We start from the raw sequence: 21,048 nt of genomic DNA on the forward strand, positions 1-21,048 counted from the left end.
AAACCTCTCACAGAAGATAAGTGCCCCTTTTAGCATATCTCCCCTTCTCCTAGCTTTTTGCCTGGCATATGATTGTTTATCTATTGTCATACAGACTTTAATTATAAAATAGCTGCTTATGTATACTATACAGTCATCTCCAGACTTAGAGGAAACAGCATGAAATACTTAATAAATACTTAATACCCACTTTTGCTTTCTCTCTCTCTCTCTCTCATACACACACACACACACACACACACACAATCTCCTCTCATTGCACACATACAGGTAATTGCTTTGTTAAAACATGCAGCTAGAACCTGTAAATTATGATGGTTTGATTTACAGAGTGCTGCTCATGGGCTGGACACCAGACACTGGAGCAGGACTTAGTGTAGTGTGCAAATCTTTGCACAGTTCCCTCAACTCTCTTTCTTGTATCTTTGGCCCATGTGGAGTTTATATACATGTGCTGATGGAGGATTATTCAAATTCAAGTTATACCAACTCCAATATTGTCATTTTAAGGAAAATATCTTCCTGTACTCAACACATCAGTATCTGTTATCCCCGCATGCTGCTGAGTGTCTAACACTGAACTGAAATGTATTATCTTCATGTTCTCTTTTAATCAAGTCTCAAGAATCCTTGGAGCAAACCCTCTGCCACAGATCTGAACCCAGGAAATCACACTCCTTACTGAGAGGCAATCAAACACACCAGAAGGCTCTGGGTATTTGCATAGCTTCATGTTCACATGGGGAAGCACTCCAGGTGCAGCCACAGAGCTGCAGAAGGTGAAGCCAAGCCATAACTGCTCAACCAGTCACGGCAGCACAGCACATACACAGACTGTCAGCAGGTGACGAGAGTAATCTCATGCACAGGATTTCTCTGCCACTAACACATGCAAATATCTGATGTGCAGAGACATCACTGGCCTCTCCAATAGCTCCTGTGTGTGAGTGACTTGGATAACAGCTGGCACAAGCAAGGTGCACTGCCAGGTAAGCACAAGCAACCACCAGCATGCTGCTTTGAAGTCACATATTGAAACCATCTATAAAAGCCAGTGGATTTGCTGAAACTACAGTATTTTTGAAATTGCTCTCATTCTTTAGCATGCAGAGGAAAATGAAGTCACATTTTCCTTAACAACTGCTGTCCCCGCCTTGCTGCACGTCCCAGCCGCGTGGGGTGACTCCGGGAGCACTGACCTTGGACATGGCTGCAGTGGCATTACTTTCCTTACCACTCCCTGGTGCACTCTCCTCGATTGTTGCTGCTGTCGGGGCTTCTGCCTTCTTGGCACTTGTTTCCAGAGCAACAGGAGTCCCTACTTTCCCCAGCCCACTCACCGGGGTTGAGCTTGGACTGCTTGGCTGCCGTGACTGGGACTTATACCAGCTAGGGTAAAACAAGGGGTCGGTGGTTTCTGCTGTGGCCGGCACTTGAGTGTCAGACTCGGGGGTCTGCTGAGAACCACTTGGTGTCACAACAACATCCTTAATCAGGACAGATAAAGAGAAGAACAAGCAGAGTGCACCACGTTACCTTCCTGCTGTAGTCACATTGTTCCGCAGGTTGTGTTTGTTAGATATCACTGCAAGGCATAGATTTGTCCTACTAATATGGACTGGAAAAATTGCAATCAAATAGGAAGCAAAAGCAACTATGTTGAATAACACAGACAAGAAAATAAATGAACCCAAAAATAGAACAGGAGGGTAGAACTAGCTGGGAAGGGGATGTTAACCAAGAAAGGAGCGAGCAAGCGGTTCCTTATTTCAGATGAACCCTCAGTTCAATCCTAAAAACTTAAGAAATTCTGCATAAGAGCCTCATGATCCCATACCAGTCATGAATGACAGGGGTAGGTACCTTCAAATGGCTTGTTGGGTTTCAGGTATAGAGTAACCCTTTCGCCAATGAGTCTGTTGATATGAGCAGTCAAAATAAAAGGAATACTGGAGAGAAGCATTTGCCCATGAGCCTTGCCATCAATGCTGTAAGCCAAGCACTGATGCTCTGCCAGGAAGAGAAGCAGTCAGATGAACCTCTCTACCTACACAAAGCTCTTGGGGCTTCTGCACACACAGTCTGCTATCACCACTGCATTTCTGCTTTGCTTTTTTACACCAGAAGGCAAAAAACTCAATTACAGGTATCCTCCACACCACAACACCCACATACCGTGTCTGACTCCACGCCTGACTATCTCCTAATGGCATTTTACAATTTCTAGAGCAGCATGCTGTACTTTTCTCACTTTAGCCTTAGAAACTAGGGAATTCATGTTGGTGGGCAGAATTGCTTATGTCTAATTCTTGTTTGCATAAAACCCTGCATCAGTTAGGGAACACAAGTTTAGTTAAGTCAGAGCAAATCTTCAAATTTTGATTAAATCAGTAAAGCCTGATTTAAAGAGCATCTTCACACGACTGCTGAAAACTCATGTGTTTTTAGATCAAAGAATGAATCTATAGTACTTGTTTTCACTTGTTTTATGTGGGGAGCTTGCTACAATCAAGGATCCTTGTGTGCTTTCCTGCTTTCACATGGGCCTCCTCAAATATATTCACAGCAGCCTTTACCCCCTCAGCAACTTCACTGAGTAAATTGTGTAAGAGGAGAATTTGCTAAGTTAATGGTATGGAAGGCAAACTAAAGTAGCACATGAAGTATATTTTTTAACATACATCTTTTAGAATATGCAGCAATTATGGTCTCATTCAAATCAAATTCCCTAAGAAAAGTGTTGGCCTAAAATATTCACACCCTGAACCTGTTTGCTGTTAGGTTGTAAGAGGCAGTTTCCTCTCCTGTTTGGTGTATGATATTCCTGCATATCATAATATAAACATATCCCAAGGATGATCAGAGCAGAAGGCAGCAAGTGCCATTCACAGAAAACAGATTAGAAGTATAATCTAAAAACTGGTGGGGGAAAGCTTCCTAAATCCAGAGGGAATGCCAAATTCTCTTAGTATAAATATTTTAACAATCATCTCGTTTATAACAGTTAGTCTGAGTTAAATCACAGCAAGCAGAACATTCGTTTTAATGCACTTAACTCCCAAACAGAGTCTTTTTTATTTATAACTTATGTAACCCATATATATCTTATCTAGCAGCTAATTTTTTGCTTATCAAGTGATACATGCACAGGTCACAGTAAAGTTGCATGTATGCATACAAGGGCAATAAATAATTTTGCCCTCCAGTGCATCGACTCCCTTAGCCCTGCTCCTGACTTATGGTGCCCACAAGACACGGGAGCATCTTCTGGCTGTGCCAGGTGCCCTCAGCACAGCTGGCAGGGCAGTGGGGCAGCAGAGACATTTACCTGACCAGCTGGGGCAGCCAGCACTGCCGCTGCAGTGGGTTCGGCCAGGGGCTCTGCCCCTGCACTCTGTGCTTCAGGGTCCTGCTGAGGTGCCTGTGGTGCTCTCTCTGCCCCTTCCTCTTCCACCTCTTCCTCCTCTTCCTCCTCTCCTGATGATTCTGTGTGGACTTCCCCCAAGCCTTCGCCATCCTCTGTCTCCTCCTCTTCCTCTCCCTCCTCCTCTGATAGGACACGTGTAAAAGGAGAGGTTGAGCACCATGTGAAGATGGCTTCAGTCTAAAAGCCATCTGCAATTGCACAGCAAAGTCACTGACAATCTTCTGCCTGGCACAGAGGGAGTTGGTGAGGAGCCTGCTCCCACCAGCCTGGACAGGGCACTGCCATGGAGCTGCCAGCAGGAGCTTTGGGGCAGGGAAGACACTGAACACACATGCTGGTTAAAATCTTAAGCTGGCCCTGTCTATGGGAAGGAGGACAGACATTCCTGTCAATGCATTTCTCCTCATGAGGGATGTGCAGCACGGCCCTGCACGTTTTGGGGAGAGGCTACCTGGGATCTGGCACAATCTGTCACAAAAATGTCCTTCTTCCAGTTCCAGGTATGTTTGTTTTAATGCCATTGAAGCTGTCCTCGTAATTCTTTACCAGGTCAGGGCTTTGCAATGCATGATGAGGTTTGAGATACCAACACTCCCAAACCAGACTGTCAAACTTGGTCAAACCCTTGCTTCTGTGCCATCTGACATACCCTGTGGGCTGCAGTTGTGGCTCAGGTTGTTTCTAGGAGGAGGCCCCTAGCACTGGATTTTCTTCAGTATAATCACACTAGTTATCCTAAAAATGTGCAGGGCCATCCTAGCACTTCAGAGAAATAAACCTAGACTTGATTGTAATTGATACATAATGCTCTGGTTACATTTTGGCCTACAGAGAAATATCTGATTCAAGGTTTCCTACTCAGTATCATCATGTGAATCACACACAGCTGCTATATAAGCAAGAAATAAATTGTTGAAATAAGTAATAATAATTGTTGAAATAAATTACATACCTCTGTCAAAATCAATTTCTCGTATTATTTTTTCTTCTCTACTAAGGTTCACTGTGAATTGGCTCATATTTTCATACCCATCCTCTATTTTTTCCATTTGAAATCCTTTAGAAGCTTCAGTAATTCTAAAATAGAGATTGGTTATTGGCATTGGATTTGAAGAGAAATTTATAAATTGTGATTATAAAAAACAAGAGCCTCAAGTTTAAATACTTACTTTTGTAGCAATGTTTTGGCATTCTGTGGAAACAAAAAAGAAATAACTGACTTCTCAAATGATTCAAATTTTTCAAAGATTTTATAAATTGAGACATAATTCTTACACTGGCAGCATTTAAAAGCACTAATAAGGATTTCATAACTGACAGCCATGACATCTAGGAATGAGATGGAATTTGGATGGTAATTGGTATACAGCTGAATAAACCTTTTAGTTCTTCAAAGATATTTTAATTAAAATAAAACATGAATATGATGGGAAATATGCACAGTTGGTAAAAAAAAAAAAAGAAGGAAATTTTTTTCCTCTTTTTTTTGGTTGTATTTGTGGCGGAAAGCATTTAGTCTGTTATCCTCTTTAGTCACAGTAACTACATCCTTGACTACCCATGAGGGCATCCTTTTGGAGACACAAAATTCTATTTGTCTCAGAAGAATATTGTATTTTTCAGAGGCAATTCTTTGATGAAAGTAAGCGTTGGTTGTTTTATTTTGGTTTGGTTTGGTTTTGGTTTGTTTGGTAGAAAATGCCATTCCAGCCTCTAATATAGAGGAATTGTAAACTTGTAAGACAGAAATTCTACACCAATTAATTCACTGGACAGGCTGCTAATGGTTCCCTACTCATCTCTCTTAAGTTTATAGTAAGGAATCAGAAGAAAAAGATTAAGTAAAGGCATAAAAATGTAACTTGGCTCATAAATTATTGAAAAGGTAATAATTTTGTCAATTTACAAATGAAACCTATAATTTTCTGAAGTTCATGTACACATAAGCATATTGTTCCACCATGATATTGATGGGAAAATAAAAATTAGCTGGAAAATGTTTAAATTCCTGTTTCTTCTATGGGGACCAGAAATTCATACACAGAATAGTACATTTTGGTGGAAATAGCAAATACTCATGTTCTTGATTTGGATACTTTTCACAAGAAGAATAGTTACTTGTCTGAGCTTATTTGTCAGGTGTTTAAAAAATGAGTTTGTATAAATGTTCACTTGATGACAACCAAACTCTGAATGGGCCTACAATTGAAAAATGGTTAAATAATATATCAATAAACCTTTTTCTATCTCTATTTATAGACTTCATACCTGCAAAAACACGGCCATTTCTGGTTCTTCCATGAACTGGATTCCTGATTCAACCAGTTTTGACACAGCCTCCAAGTGATCCGCATACTTCTTCATCAGGGAGCGGACATGTTCCAGTTTCTCCTCTTGGGTTCTAGTGATTATTTGTGTCATCTCATTTTTTCTTTCTTCCAGTACAGAATAGAGATAATCAAATTTTTCACACAACTGTTCTTTCTGTCGTCTGCAGCATTCCTGTGAATCATTTGGTTTATGTTAAACATGTTATGTTCTTAAAAGGGTTTCTATTTTTACAGTAACTTGGAAGCATTTTTATCAAAGAAATTCCTCTTTCTGAACAGTGCAAAGGATTTTGAATGACCCCAGAGACTTTTATAATTTTCAAAGTCCAAGCTGTTGGAACGAAAGTTTAAAAACTCTTCTCAAACTCTGAGTTTCAAGCCCCCAAACAGGTTATTGTATAACTTTTGAGTCTGCTAAAAAACGTAAAAAGGTATTTATGGTGTCTGTAGTGATACATCAAAGTCTGAAGAAAGAGTAAAAGCTCCCACCGTATTAGCAGCTGGGTCCATTTGCGTGAGCAGAATGGTTTTAAAAGAAGCCAGCATCTCAAACAGCTCTGGAGAATTTTCTCTTTCTACCAGAGTACCTGGAATAATCCAGGCTGGGCTTGATTTTCACATATGCCCTCTTAGACTCTATTTGGACAAGAGGTATCCATTATACTCCATTTACTGTGCCCTTAATGAGGCAGAGGTTCTGCAAAGAAAATGGTGTGTGACAGAAGCACAAAGACAAGAAGGAGGAATCAGATTCCAACGGTACTTTCAGGCACTGATTTTCACATAATTTCTTGAGACACATCTATTGTCCCTCCAACCAGACAACAGCATCTTTCACTGAGTTAGGAGGAGGGATTTGATGACTGCTGCATTGAGTGATCTCTAAAAAGAACAAACTGCACTTGTAAAGGAGGATTTATGGGGAGGAAATGGGGAACAGATTATATATAATGTCTGAGGTCTACCAAATAGAAGTACTTGAGTCATCTGTATGCCCCAGGTCATACCCTTATTGTGGTTAGACCTGGTTGTAGATGATGGTGATTATTTAAATCTCTTTCCTAGGAACAGAGGCTGAATCGATTCCCCATCTTTGTCCCTTGAGGCATAATGCTGAGGTCCTGGCAGCACGGGATTATTAACAGTCCCACAGAACTTTTGGTAGTGATAAGACTTACTATTCACAGCACTAGGCCAGAGAGGATCCCACTTTTTTCTTGACTTCCAGCCAGACCTCATTCCTATGAGTGGTGATAGTCTGCTCTGTATCATTCAAAGGAGAAAGCCTTTCAAAGATCTACATTTGGCTAAGAATCACTGTCTACACAAGGGTGGAGAGGGGAATGAATGCACATCTTGATGCATTGACCCAGGCATCCACCTCTGCTTCCCAATGATGGCTAGGCTAAACAGGCACTCCTTGCAGGGGGTGCAGGCTTGTCCTGCCATTCTGGGAGTCCTTGTCACTTCCCAGGAATTCCTGCTTAGTGCAATTACAGGGTGGGGTTAAGGAAGTTTTCAAACCAAGTGAGTCATGGTTTCTGAGTGTCCTTCTATGTTCAGACCTCAAATAACTTTCTCCCACTCCTCTCCTAGCTTTCTCCCCATGAAATGTCATTCAGATCACTTGTGAAACAACCTTAATTTCAAGACAGTTGTGTGCTATCTTTGTCATCTGACACAGGACAAGTGTTAGGGGAAGAAGAGCAAGCAAGTGATAGCAGGATGCCTTGAGAGATGCTTCCCTGTCTTTAAGCACTAATAGATAATATTTCCTGCCAGCAGATATTACAGAGTTGTGAATCTCAAGAGTGAGAGTGCAAAACAGGTTTCTAACTGCAAATGCTGAAGTATTTCTGAAATATTCTCTTTCTGCATGAGAAGTTCCCATATGAACTCTCTGCCTGATGGAATTACTCTAATCAGATTCTGTGTAATGAAAAAGGTTAACAAATACATGACTTTGCATTCTAAAAACTTCTCAGCCTTTTTGTTTTTTAAAGCACAGCTACATCAAAAAGAAAGGAGTCCTTGCTACTGAGCATGAATCTCACTGCTTGTTCCAAAGAACCTGTATTGACTGGCCTATACTCTTAGCACTTGAAAAAACACTGTAATTTTTCCTTTGTTATTAGGCTCATTTACAGGGCTACACAGAACCTAATTATTGATTATAGTTTTCTGGTATTTAGCATTTTATATTCTCTTCTCAATTTTCAGTATAATATGTGAATTAGGTCTACTTTTCAATCGGTTAAAAGCTATACAAGTAGTTTTTTGCTCTTCTGTTTATTAAGGGTGGACAGGAGCAGTGGCTAAATGTAAAACTGTAGGCTATTACTTATTCCAGCTAAAAGTAAAATGTATTTTCTGCTAAAGCAGATATTTATTGTTCTCTGCAAAGTTCAAAGCAGAAAGAAGAGACAATCCTGGATTGTGTTACTTCTATGTGTAAATATTTCTGAGTTCCAGCTCTAGTTTCTTGTCTTCAAGGACAAACTGATGTCAATTCAGACAAACCTCTGGCATAGTCGGAAACATGATTTGCTTGAAATGTAACATGGAAGTGCCAAGGTAGACTCTAAGATCTGTTTTCTACAACATTTGACTTTAAAGGTGAAAAGCCTGATAAAACATCTGAAGGTAAAATGGCTGCATTTTCTTTGGGCTTTGACTTTAAAGGTTAGATTTTAAACTGAGTGGATGACTCTGAAGCTAGTTGTATTTTTTAAGGTATTTTTAGCACAGTGTTTTCTCCATACTTCAGACTAGGTGTTTGAAGATTTGTTTCTGGTTCAGCTAGTTCAACTTAAATGAGTGTAAGCTTTTTCTTTTGTATAATTCAAATTTCTGCAGTTAACCTACTTGAAAGGCTTGTTTCTGTCTGCAAAGTCCTGATAGCAGCCAATTTCATCCCTGCGGCGTGAAGGCTTCCCAACTACAAAGTTCTGACTGCCATTAATGTGCTCTCTCTTTTACTTGGGCCAATGGTTTTGTGTTCTTTGAAACAAACTCAGACATTTTCTGTTCCTTTTTGCTTGGAATTGTGTACATAGATTATGTAATTGTTTTCTCTTACTAATTAGAATCTGTATATCTTGGACTAGCTTCTTTTTCCCTACCATTTCTCCTTTCTGCTCCAGCTCTGAAGGGTCAATATAATTCTAATTGGGCTGAGAGGGATGCAACTCCTTCACTAGATGCTTCATCAAATTCTGATCACAAAATCAATTCATATGAACTCCCTTCAGCCCATTGTTCTGTGATCCTCAGACTGGTCAAAGTTGCTGTTTATATTAGCTTTGCTGATGTAAAGCTCTCAGAGAAAGTGAAAGCCACTTCTCCTGTTGAATAACATAAAACTAATTGCAACTCTTCCAGAGTGGGGCCTTCACTGGAAAGTCCAGTTAGAACCCAAACTCTTCTCTCCCATGTGCAACAAGACTCCTTAAAGGACAACATAATAAAACACTACTTCTGTGCAGAAGGCAAATACAGAACAAAGACTGAAATACCTGTGAACCATGCTGTGTCTGAGACTAAGGCTCTGCTCCCCAGACCTGTCAGACTTCAGACTAACTGGTCTTTTACAGCTCTAGAATCTGATCTTAGATGTTAAATGAGTTGGGAGTTGACGGCATTTTGGCGGATCTGCTTTTAACTGCAGTGAGATTCTATTCCACTACGAATATTGACCAAGACTTGCTGTTGGGGATTATCCTTACTCTTTATCCTCCACCATATGGCAAATGTCAGGGGTGCTGAGCAGGATACACCCTTTGGATGAGGCACTACTTCTTGATAGCGTACAAAGCCACAAGGAATGGTTTAGTGAAACAATGTGGGAATGCATTGGTGTAAAGGGAGGTCTGTTAAGGAATTATCAGAAGTTTAAAAGATGCAAACTCACACTGAAATAACAGCATTTAAAGAGGGGGTACCTACCTCAACCGTCTTGCAGGTCTCCTCCAGCTGCGTGACAATCCCTTGCATTCTGTCATTGCTCCCCACCAGGACTGCAATGCCATCACTCAGCTCAGACTAAGGGGAGAGCAAGCACAAGGGTGTTAGGTGCTGTCACACTTCAGGGGGACACACCTAACAGCGGGGAGCAGGGGACAAATAAGCCGTACCCAGGATATTACTTTGTCTTTCCACCAGAACTGAGAAAAATTGGAGCTTTATGTGCCCACAAGATACCTGCTTCTATTTTGACATATGTTTCCTCCCTCAACACATTATGAGAACATTGACATTTTTGAATTTTTAATGGAGAAGAAACCGTGGTTTGGAAAGAGGGAAGCACTCTGTTCTAAGAAGTTCTTCTAGATGCTTTTGTCTGAAGTGCTGTTTCAACAGACCCCAACAAACCTTTGGGTTTGTTGAGAGAAAAGGCTCTTGAGGGTTTTTTTTTTTCAGTGTCTGGGTCTAGCCACACCACTGTGGTATTTTCCTGAGGACTGCAGCTCTTGGCTTTGGAATAGAGAAGAGGTGGCCCATGGACCTGGAGGGACCAAGATGTTACGGAGTCTCTGGCATGCAGGCAGTGGGGTTGGTGTTGTGGTAAGAGAGGACAGGAGAAAAGGAACAGAAGAAGGTACAGGCTGAGCCACTGGCACAAGGGAAATGAGTGGAGAAAGAAAATAAGCTGAGTGTGGGGATGGAGATGATTGTGAGGTATCCCTAAGAGAGAAAAAGAAGCCAGTCCTAGGGAACCTGGGGAGGGTGCTGGGGAACGCAAGGGGCCCTTGGCACACTGGTGTAGTAACAGAGAAAACTGTGTTCATGGCCTGCCCAGCTCTGTACAGGATCCTTTGAAGCATGCATCCTGCAGCCTCCAGCTTATGCCTCTTATCTTGGGCACGACAGTCCCTTTCCATGGGCACTCTGGAAAGAAAGACACAGCTTGCAAATCTCCATGCAAAATGAGTGATTGGGGACATGGATTCAGTCCAAGAAACTTCTCCTTCTTCTCCCACCTTTTTTTTGATTGAAAAGGATGTTTTTAACTCCTTTCCTAAAGCAACTCCTCATTTGTAGTTTACACACACACATGCATCTGTGTGACAAAGTTAGAGGCTGGGATTGCAAACTTGGCCTGTCTGATTGCTTGCCCCACTGGGGCCCTCCAGAAAAATGAGCTGTTTATCTCAGGAGGATAACCCAGTGAGTCAGGTTTTAAATTAACACTGTATTAAAAATAAACAAGTCTTTTACTGGTGACAGCAAGGGCAGAAGATGTTAGGTACATCCTGTGCTGCCAACTATTGAATATTCCTTCATTCACTTGCAGGAGGAGGTTTTTCACTTAACTTTCCTTAAAAATGGCATGCTTCAATGTGAAAGTGTCTGATAGATAAGTATTTGATTTGAAATAGTCTGTTCTCTTTCCAATTCTTATTGTTGGAAATCTCTTTGTTTGTTTGATCTAAAAGTGCTGCAGGATAGGGATTAGGAACTCAAAAGAGAGATCCTCAGCTCCACATCAAATTGTAATGTCTTTTTTGTGTGATCTCTCATAAATTCATTTTCCTGTGTTTCTAAACAGTTTCTACAGATTTGTAAGAGCCTTTCAGCCAACACAAAAGCGGCAAAGGCAACCCCAGACCCTTTTGGAAACTCGCAGGAAGCTCATAGGAATACTTTCCTGTTAATGGTCCTGTCAGGTTATTCAAGGACTTTGAGAAACAAAAATATATTTACCTTCTGTTGCTGGTAAACTTTTGTGAGAGGAGCAACCTGACAGTCTTTGTGGGCACCAAAGATTTTGCACAAGGAACAGGTGGGCATTTCACAGTTCAAACAATAAATATTAATTCTCTCATCTTCGTGCTCTTCGCACATTGGCTGGTCACACTTCCTGTCAGGTCTGCAAAAGAAAACATTTGTTTAAAACAAAGATGGTGCTCATGGGTTTCTGATAACAGCACTCAGAGTGTTATCATGAAATATGGTACATTTGTAGAGCAGCATCTAAGGTTGACTGAATATGCAGCACAGACATAAACCTGCCACATGGGATGACTAAAGAGACAGTGGTACAGCTCAATGTCCTGACACAATGATGTGATGACAATACAGCAACATGACTTCATATGGGGATTCCCATATAAATGAGGAATGTGACTGGGAGTGTGACAGAACACTTGCTCATATTTAAAAATTTAAATAACCTCACTAAGCCTGGACTCAGACTACTCATGTATTTTAATTAGCATGTTATCTAACATCTGTCTGAAATATGAAACATATGTAATTTCTTTCTGGTTCATCATGCAAATTGCTGTGCACTTGGCTCAATGCAGCAAAGCTGTTCTGGTGGAGACTGATTTTAAGCAAGAGTTGTAGATACTGATGAACCTTTAGGCCTGTAACTTTAAATCTCTGCTGATGAGCTTTGTGAGGCCCTGGTCAGGACTGTCCATATCAAACAGCACTGGGTCCTTACAACCTTTACGTTAGGCCAGCAACCAAAACAAGGTGTTACACGAATTAATTCCAGGTGGTAAATGTCTGCCATTACAGTGACAAATGTTTTAGCAGTAGTTTATTCATCTGTACCCAACAGAAAGGGCACGGGCTACACAAATGTTCTTCTCCTGTGCTAAGCTGGGAACTGTCACCACATTATAGCTCAGTCTGATCCTCTCTTCACCAAAACAATTTAGCTGTATACAAACACATCTGCACAACCTACTCTCTTAGGATAATCTAGTTGTAGCTTCCTTCAAATGAGCCACTTAACCAACATTCCCAGTGGAAGTGACAGGTCTGGTCTGGTGTGTGCGGGCAGGGTGGCCCTTTCCCGAGCCCACACTTCAGGCTTAGCACCCTGAGCACGTCTGTGGCAAATATATGAGTGTGTAAGGATGTGGTACAGAAGACAGGGCCAGTAGTCTGATGGAAAGAGTGTCTCTGGGGTTCAAGCCTTCAAAAGCCATCACTGTTACTGTGGCAATGTTAAGTATTTTAGGCATAAACCATTATCCCCTTCTGCTACTGTTTGGAAAGAGAACTATGAGTTACCTGTAGCAAGTATAACAATGGCATCATATAAATATTTTTTCATCATTAGAGACTATGGTATTTAATGGAATTACATGGGAACCTTTTTTAAAGCCTTTCTACAGAGCTCTGTAGCAAGGAGGCAACCAGGCATTCTATTTAAGCTTAAAATGTAAAAAGAAAGTAATTATTTTATATTATATTACATGGAGTTTTTCCATACCATTTGATAGAGTGAATATGGCATTTGTTTTTAATAACAAAGTACAGATTTTCTCTTCTGAAGGGAATAGAATATGATCAGTTAAATGCATTTTTAAAAAGTCTAAAAAATCTAGCAAGAAACAAAATGTCTCACACATTCCTTTTTTTGTTGTTTGTTTTTTAATTCAAGAGTGCCCTGGGATTTAAAGGGTTCATAAGGAAAATCTGTAATCTCCCATATAACATGATATACCAGAACAAAACAAGACAAACACTTCTGTAGAAAGCCTGTGTTATTTGGGTCAGATTCCCAGCATTCATTAACATAAGGCACTTTGTCAAATCCAGCATTGTTTCAATGCTAGTCAAAAGAGGTGTGTCTCCTCTATAAAAAATGCTTTACATTGTGGATTACTGCAAACAGCCCCTAATATATTCATGTCGTAGTGCACCAGTGGGAGTGCAATACAATGAATTTCAAAGTGATTAATTAAGCCTGAGATAGCAGCTCTTCCTGCAATTATTTACAAGATCAGAGCCAGAAACTACTAGAATTTTATTGGACCCTGGAATGGTGCCACTTGCATGAAAGACACATTACACAGAGCAAAAAGGTGACGGTGTCAAGCAAGTTCAGCCAGAAGCAGCCAACCTTCAAAGGTGCCGTGAAGGGCTGGAAGCAACCTGGCAGAACTCCCTGAACTAGTGGGGCCCTGAAGACAGTGTCAGAAGACTAGAAATAAACAGATTTACAGTCTCGTCCCCAGGCAGTGCAAAAAGAGAGATTTTTAGCACGCCACTCCCTGACTTCAGACAGGATCCTCTAGATCTGTGTTGGGGTAGCAAAGGCCAAAACACAACCTCTAAGTTTAAAATGGAGATTGCTTCTAAAACATGAGATTAAAGAGCAGCTGATAGGAAAATGGCTTTAGTAACAGAAAAGATTCACCACAGCTGTGCTGGTACCAGAGAAATGTGGGGTTGCTGAAATGTCCTGATAACTTTGTGGTTCATTCTTGGACTTTTCTTTTGAGATGCTAAGCCTGTGTCTGACTGCCATGGGCTTATTCTATTCACTTGAAGAACTGACTGGGTCCTGCTCTGTACTGCCCAGTACATGAAGACATTGACATAATGAAAGAGTCCAGAAAAGGGCCCTGAAGATGATTAAGGGTCTGCAGCAGCTTTCCTGTCAAGAAAGGCTGAGAGAGTTGCAACTTTCAGCCTAGATCAAAGAAGGTCACAGGGAATCTTAGTCACAGGGAATCTTAACATGACCTTGATCGTATCAACACCTTTGGTTATCTAAATACTTGAATGGAGGGTGTAATGAGGATGGAGTCAGGCACTTTTCAGTGCCGGGACCAGAGGAAATGGGCACAAACTGAAACATGGGAGGTAGCCTCTAAACATCAGGAAACACTTTTTTACTGTGAGAGTGACTGACACTGGCATAGGTTGCCCAGGATGGTTGTGTAGTTTCCATCCTTGAAGATACTCATTAGGCATCTGGACATGGTCCTGGGCACCTGGCTCCAGGTGGTCCTGCTTGAGCAGCGGGTGGTTGGACCAGATGACCTCCAGAGGTTCCTTCCAGTCTCAACCATTCTGTGACTGTGATTTGGTGAGGCAGTGCAAAGTCACTGGGCACATAAAGAAGCACACTTTAATTAAGAACAGAGTAAAATCTTAGGAAAACTGCTATTAGAAATCATCTTTTCTGTAGGACTTTTTCAAATCAAAAAAGGCCTCTACTGAAATCCTGAATCCCATTTTGACAGTGTTTTTACTGAGGATCCTAAGACAGCTGTAGCCCTATCTGTGGCATCACATCACCTGGTATATGCACCTGGTCAGGGGATGGAGAGGATCTGCATGACTATGAGGCACAGTCAGGTCATTAGTGAAGATACAAACTGCATTTGCCACAGTATCAATCCTGGGCATACAGTGCTAATGACTAGCCTCCACATCATGCTGCTCACCACGACCCCTTGAGTCTGTAGTACAGTCAGTTTTCAGTCCTGTTTACTTTCCACTGTCCACTCTACGCCTTATTTCCACAGTTTTCAATAAAGATGTCACAGGAGACAGTACCTAAAGTCTAGATAAACAGTATCTACTGCTCTCCTCTCGTGCCCTGAGTTAGTCATCTCACAATAAAAAACTAAAATAATCTGCTATCAGATTGGTCATGCTGATTTACTCATCATAAATCCATGCTGACTATTTCTAATCACCTTCATGTCATTTATACATTCAGAAATGGTTTCCAGGAGGGTTTGCATGAAATACTTTCTAGGGACCAGTGAGCATGACTAGCCTGTAGTTCCCTTTATTCTCCTCCTTGAAATCCTTGAACATTGGAGGAACAATTCCTTTCTTCCAGTCCAGTCCACAGAAAACTGTTCCAATTATTGCAGCCTTCCAAAGATTATTGAGAGTGACCTTGCAGTAATGGAAGTCAGCTCCCTCACCAGTTATAGATGGCTCCCATGAGGATGTCTAATTTTTTATATCCTCTTACCTGATCCCCCTCCACCAAAAGTGAGTCTTCCTCGCTCTAGACTTTCCCACTGGTCTCAGGGTACTATGATTCCAGAAAACTCTATGGTAAAGTCTGAGGTGAAGGTAGGATTGAGTACACTGGCCTTTTCTATGTCCTATGTTGCATGAGGCCCTGCTCTGTTTAGCAGTGAACTCATACTTTCCCTAATCTTCCTTCTGCTGCTGCTGATGCAGCTGTAGAGGCTCTCATTAGACTCCATGTCCCTCCAGTTCCAGGTGGACTTTGGCTTTTCTAACTTCATCTGCATGTGCTTGGGGAGTGTCTCAAAATCTTGCTGAATCACCTGTCCATCTTCTTTCTGCTTCTTTTTTAATGTTTTATTAGGAGCTCCCTTTTAATCAACACAGGCATTTTGTCACCATTGCTTGAGTTCCTGTATATGGGAATAGACCATTTTTGACCTTGGAGGATGGTGGTCCTTGAAAATCAGCCTCAATGAAGGACTCTCCCCAAAACAACAAAATGCCCACCAACACCCAGGGTAGAAATGAGGCTTGAAAAATGAGAAGGCTATAGACTTTCATGTGGACATAAGGATTCCTGTAGCTCTGTTACACTACTATCATGAATGCCCAGCCCAAGAAATCTATTGGTGCAGGTGAGCTTGGGGCTTTGTCTCGTGGGGACTTGGAGAAGATCCAGATAATCTCACTCCTCATCTCTTTCACGGCACAGCTTGTGGGGCTTCTCCCCTCTTGGTGAGGCACATTTCCCTGGCCCAGCCTGTCTGAGATCCCCAGATGCCCCTGCAGCCTGACCTAGAGAGACACATCCTGCCTTGGGAGTTTGGGCTAAGACCTCAGAGATGTCAGGGACAGAATGTTCTGGCGGTGCTGGCCATGGCGCCCTGCAGGACATCAGCACCATCACAGAGCCTATGCAGGCTGCTCTCAGCACAGCCTGGTCCCTGCTGCACACTCTGCTCCATCCATGTCCAGGGCTGCAGGGACAGCCTGTTCCTCAGGCTCTTCCTGCTAAGTGCAAGGCACAAAGAGTGCTTTACCCTCCCTGATCAGGATTCAGCTGGTAACAAAGCCCAAAGCACCTTTTGATCTGGAATAGCCAGCTGAGATCATTAGAACCTGCCAGATTTCATAAAAAGTCACATCCTCCTGTTGCTACCCTTTCCTGGTGACAGCAGGGATCCTGATGTTCCTCAGATAGTTTAGGTGATCAGTGTCCTACAGATTTTCAAAGACTGGTTTAATTTTCAGCCAACTCAATTTCCACTGTTTTCAGTCCTTTGCTGTCTTTTAAAGCTTTTTACAAGCCACCTCCTGCTTGAAGAATTCTTCCCTTGTGTTGCTAACACATTCTAAATTGGGCAACAGGCTATGCTGCCATCAGCTGGAATTTGATGTGCAATGGGATAAAAGACCATATGATGTGATACTTTGTAATAGGAGGGGCTGCATATGAGGGCTCAGGTGGAATCTCCCTATCTCAGTCCAGCTCCTGCCCCAGTTTTTATTTAAAAAACCCCAATTCCTTAATTCAAATAGAAAATCCAATTACAGAAAAAAACCAAACCAAACCCAAAAAAAACCCCCACAACCGAAACAAAAAACCCCACACAACAAACCTTTTGAAATAAGCTATTTTTGTCTAAGCAGGAGTCAAAGCTTGCTCTCCTGCTCCCTTTACTCCAAGTTCATGTGAAATGCAGATGCGAGCTGGCCTCATTCTGGCATTTATAGTGAAATATACCCACAGGAGAACTCCACGGGAAGAGGCTCCTGTCTGGAAATCACACATGCTGCCAGTTTGAGGGGTTGTCTTGGGAAGAACAAGGAGGCAAAGATCACATCTCACACTTCTTCCTACGTATCTCTGCCAGACCCCAGTTGTCAGGATAGAAGAGACTGGTACAAAAGGAATAAGTGGGGAAGACTTGATTTCCCTTGACGTTTTGCATTCAGTGGGACAGCACGGGGGGGGGGAAAGCCATGAAAGATCTGCTCACACTCTCAGGGGAGCCCAAGGAATGTTGGGCAGAGGGAGATAAGCAGCTGAGGCCCACAAAGGGCTGAATAGTTTAGATAATGCTGCTATGTATTGCTGCTACTATGTAACCCTGACAATAACTTTCATTCTAAAGACATACATGAAGGTTAAATAAGCATCTTAACAGATTGAATGAACAAATCTTTTGGACAAATATATAAGCAAATCTATGATACTTTGTTTGTTTGTTTGTTTTTGTGTTCTTTTCCTCTTCTTCCATTTTATTCATCATGTGTTTTACTTTCATGGAATTAAAAAAATTCTAGTAAATCTATTCTTACATTTCTACTGAACTGTATTTTGTTACAATTCTCCTTGAACTATGTAGGAAAGAGGAGCAGCCTTTTTTTTCCTTTTTTTTTTTGAAGTTAAATACAACTGTGAGCTGAAAAGAAAAATCAAAACCAAGGAAGACACGAGGCCATGCATGTCCAGCTTATTTGGTCAAAAGCAAAGTCCATCATTGCAGCTTTGTTGATTCATTTCCTCTGAGATTCTCCGGACTAAAATAATATCTGAGTATCAATGACACACACGGCTGACCTCTACTTGGCACGGAGCGCAAAGGGCAGCAGAAAGGACAATTTTAAGCCAACTTCGTGCTCTCCAGTGCTTTGGAGCTCCAACCCAGCTGCAACAGTCCTCAGAGAGATTCAAACAGCTGAGAATAGCCAAAGCCACTGTCAGGCTCCAAAGCGTTCTCTCTGCTGGTGACTGTCCTCCTCTGCTGGAGGAAGCGTCCTCAGCCACCCCAGGGACTGGGTTCTGTTGGTTGTGATGGCACCTGTGATGCCATCTCTCTATCCCTGGGAAACCCAGCTCCTCGTTATGGTGGGATCAGAAGGCTGATCAGTCTTCAGAAGTTAGGAAGCATGGCCAGGATTACACCTTCCAGGTGAACAGAACACTTTGCTATACAGAACCAGCTTTAAGGATCCATGCTGGTGACAAAAACAGCCTCCCTGGGTGAGAGCTCCTTGCTTGGTGGCCTGGGGCCAGGTTAACTTCACCATGGAATCACAGAATTATAGAATGGTTTGTGTTGGAAAGGACCTGCGAGATCATATAGTTCCAACGCCTCTACCTTGGGCAGGGACATCTTTCACTAGCCCAGGTTGTGTGAAGCCCCACCCCTCCTGGCCTTGAACACTGCCAGGGATGGAGCATCCACAGCCTCTCTGGACAACCTGTGCCAGTGCCTCACCATCCTCATAGTGAAGAATTTCTTCCTATATCTAATCTAAACCCACCCTGTTTCAGTTTAAAGCCTTGTCCTATCACTTCATACCCTTGTCAAAAGTCCCTCTCCAGTCTCTTGTAGGACCTTTAGGTACTGGAAGGTGCTCTAAGGTCTCCCCAGACCCTTCTCTTCTCCAGGCTGAACAATTCCAACTCTTTCAGAGGAGAGATGCTCCAGCCCTCTGAGCATCTTTGCCGCTCCTCTGGACTCACTCCAGCAGGTCCATGTCTTTCCTGCACTAACAACTCCAGAGCTGGATGCAGTACTCCAGGTGGAGTCTCATAAGAGCAAAATAGAGGGAGAGGATTATCTCTTTCACCTTCCCCCCTTCTAAGTTCTCCACGGTGGTACCACGAATCCAACCCATCCCAAGGAAATAAAGATGAGAAAACATTTTCCTGTTTCTGGATCCATTACACATCAAATACAAGAAATGATCATTGAGGAGTAATCTCACTTTTTAGAATTAACCCATTCCTCTGCCCTGAGGTCTTGATTCTTGTGCTCAGCCACACAGCTCTGATATATATTGTTTACTGCTCCTCCTTCTCTTTTATGGACTCCTAAATAAGACTTGATTTCATAGGTTCCCATCCCAAACTGACAGGAATGGAGATATATTTAACAGAATTTTCATTTGGCATTATGATGCAGGGTACCTTCTGTGACAAATTCAGGTTTTTTCTTGTTTGAACTGTCTGTACTTCAGGATTTTCTAATAAGATTTGAAATCCTTTCTCTTCTTTAGCACGAGAACGTGCAGATTAAAGAGAAAAAAGAACGATGTGAACTGTTTTTGCAGTAAATGATGTTAACCAAGATACTTTTCCCTTAATCATGTGAGTACCTGTGCTGACCTTAAGGGCCTTGCTTGCACAGGTAAGTGTTGCTCATGTGAATACATATGGCTCAATGCTGTAAGTGGAAACAGGGAAGCTCGGCGTCCATTTGGATATAGTTCTCTGTCCTCAGTGAGAGCTGACTTCATGGTGCAGCAGACACTCAGGCATGGCAGCATGATCCCTTCCTGCTTTTCCAAGAGACAAAATGACTAAACCAACCTCACGCGTGTCCTCTGCAGGACACATATTCCCTTGTTACCTTGTGGACTCCTGCTTGTAGATGTCGATGATGTTCTCCACCAGCAGGTTCCTCTGCAGCCCGTAGACCCCGTGCCGGTCCAGGACCACCTCGTGCCTGCAGGAGGGACAGCGGAAGCGGCCTCCCGACGCCACAGTTGTACCGCCCCGGGTCGGCAGGTAGGGGTTGGAGGCCTGTTCTTGCCGAGCAGCACAAGGAGAGGGAGGTATGGCCGTGAAAAAACATGAAAGCCTCTTCCAAAAGCACCAAATGGTAGGAAACCATTTGTCACTATCCCCAGTGAGAGGGTAATTCCCACATGTCACCCCTGGGAAAGCACCTGGTGACTGCTGGGCAAGGGGCCAATTCCTCAGCTCACGCTCGGCCATGTCACCACAGCCAACAGGTGGCACTTTCACCTGCTGTGAGCTCAGCCCTGGCCCCCCGATACATCAACTTCGGCCTTAAATTACTGCCCCCACCCTGTCTCACCAAGTGTTAAAATTGACCTACCAAAACATGTAAAAAAATCTTCTTTCCCATTCATTCTAGCCAGTCTTGCTGGGGAAGCAGAGCTCTCTGTGGGAAGGAACCTACCTGGAAGATGTCACTGGCACACTTCCGACAGAGGTTGTGCTGGCAGGGCAGGATGACCACTGGCTTGGTGAACATCTCCAAACAGATGGGGCAGATCAGCTGTTTCTCCAGGTTATCCATAGTCTGCTGATCTTTGGAGAACGACTTGTAGCTCAGGGAGGTGCTCATCCCTAGCTTTTCCTGGGGCATCCACTCTGGGCCACGGCCTTGTGGAGAGGTTTTGGGGTTAATTTCCCCTGAGATCAGTCCAAGGCTGCGCTGCGATCAGAGGCTCTCCGTGTAGCTCAGGCTGGAGGACATTGTTTGAGCGAGGGGCCGAGCAGGGCCGGGGCTGTTTTTAGCAGCGCGGCGTCACGAGCTGCCGTCCTGCCGTGCCCATATATGCGCGTGAGAGCAGGACGGGCTGGGACAGGTGACAGCTGCCAGCGCAGGGGGGGAGGCCGGAGGGGCCCTGGCTCTCCTCACTCACACATGGCAGCCTTCACCCCTTGAGGAGCTGTGGGAGTGATAAGCAAAGGCCATCCGCTCCCTTTCCTCACCTTTGCAGGTCAATGGAGACCAAAGGGCTTGCCACAGCCTGCGGCCTAATGAC

General features: G+C 42.9%; 1 protein-coding gene across 1 annotated transcript; it reads right to left on the minus strand.

The window, feature by feature from the left end:
* Positions 1 to 1,133: 1,133 nt before the first annotated feature.
* On the minus strand, positions 1,134 to 20,645 carry TRIM55 (tripartite motif containing 55). Its single transcript, XM_063393400.1, has 9 exons — positions 20,457 to 20,645; positions 19,881 to 20,053; positions 11,461 to 11,626; positions 9,703 to 9,798; positions 5,696 to 5,929; positions 4,597 to 4,619; positions 4,380 to 4,504; positions 3,329 to 3,549; positions 1,134 to 1,487 (listed from the first exon to the last, which is right to left on the minus strand). The coding sequence occupies exons 1-9, from the start codon at positions 20,643 to 20,645 to the stop codon at positions 1,134 to 1,136; spliced, it is 1,581 nt and encodes a 526-aa protein (XP_063249470.1).
* Positions 20,646 to 21,048: the final 403 nt, after the last annotated feature.

Source organism: Prinia subflava, chromosome 1, assembly GCF_021018805.1.
Source record: "Prinia subflava isolate CZ2003 ecotype Zambia chromosome 1, Cam_Psub_1.2, whole genome shotgun sequence".
In the NCBI taxonomy this organism is placed as follows: domain Eukaryota; kingdom Metazoa; phylum Chordata; class Aves; order Passeriformes; family Cisticolidae; genus Prinia; species Prinia subflava.

What these genes read in the sequence shown, in the direction of transcription:
- TRIM55 (XM_063393400.1), bottom strand. Translation starts at nt 20,645, where the DNA reads ATGCCCCAGGAAAAGCTAGGGATGAGCACCTCCCTGAGCTACAAGTCG. An exon ending in TACAAGCAGGAGTCCACAAG is followed by an intron (nt 11,627 to 19,880) that starts GTAACAAGGGAA and finishes TTTCTTTTGCAG; the next exon opens with ACCTGACAGGAAGTGTGACC. An exon ending in AAATGGCCGTGTTTTTGCAG is followed by an intron (nt 4,620 to 5,695) that starts GTATGAAGTCTA and finishes TTGTTTCCACAG; the next exon opens with AATGCCAAAACATTGCTACA.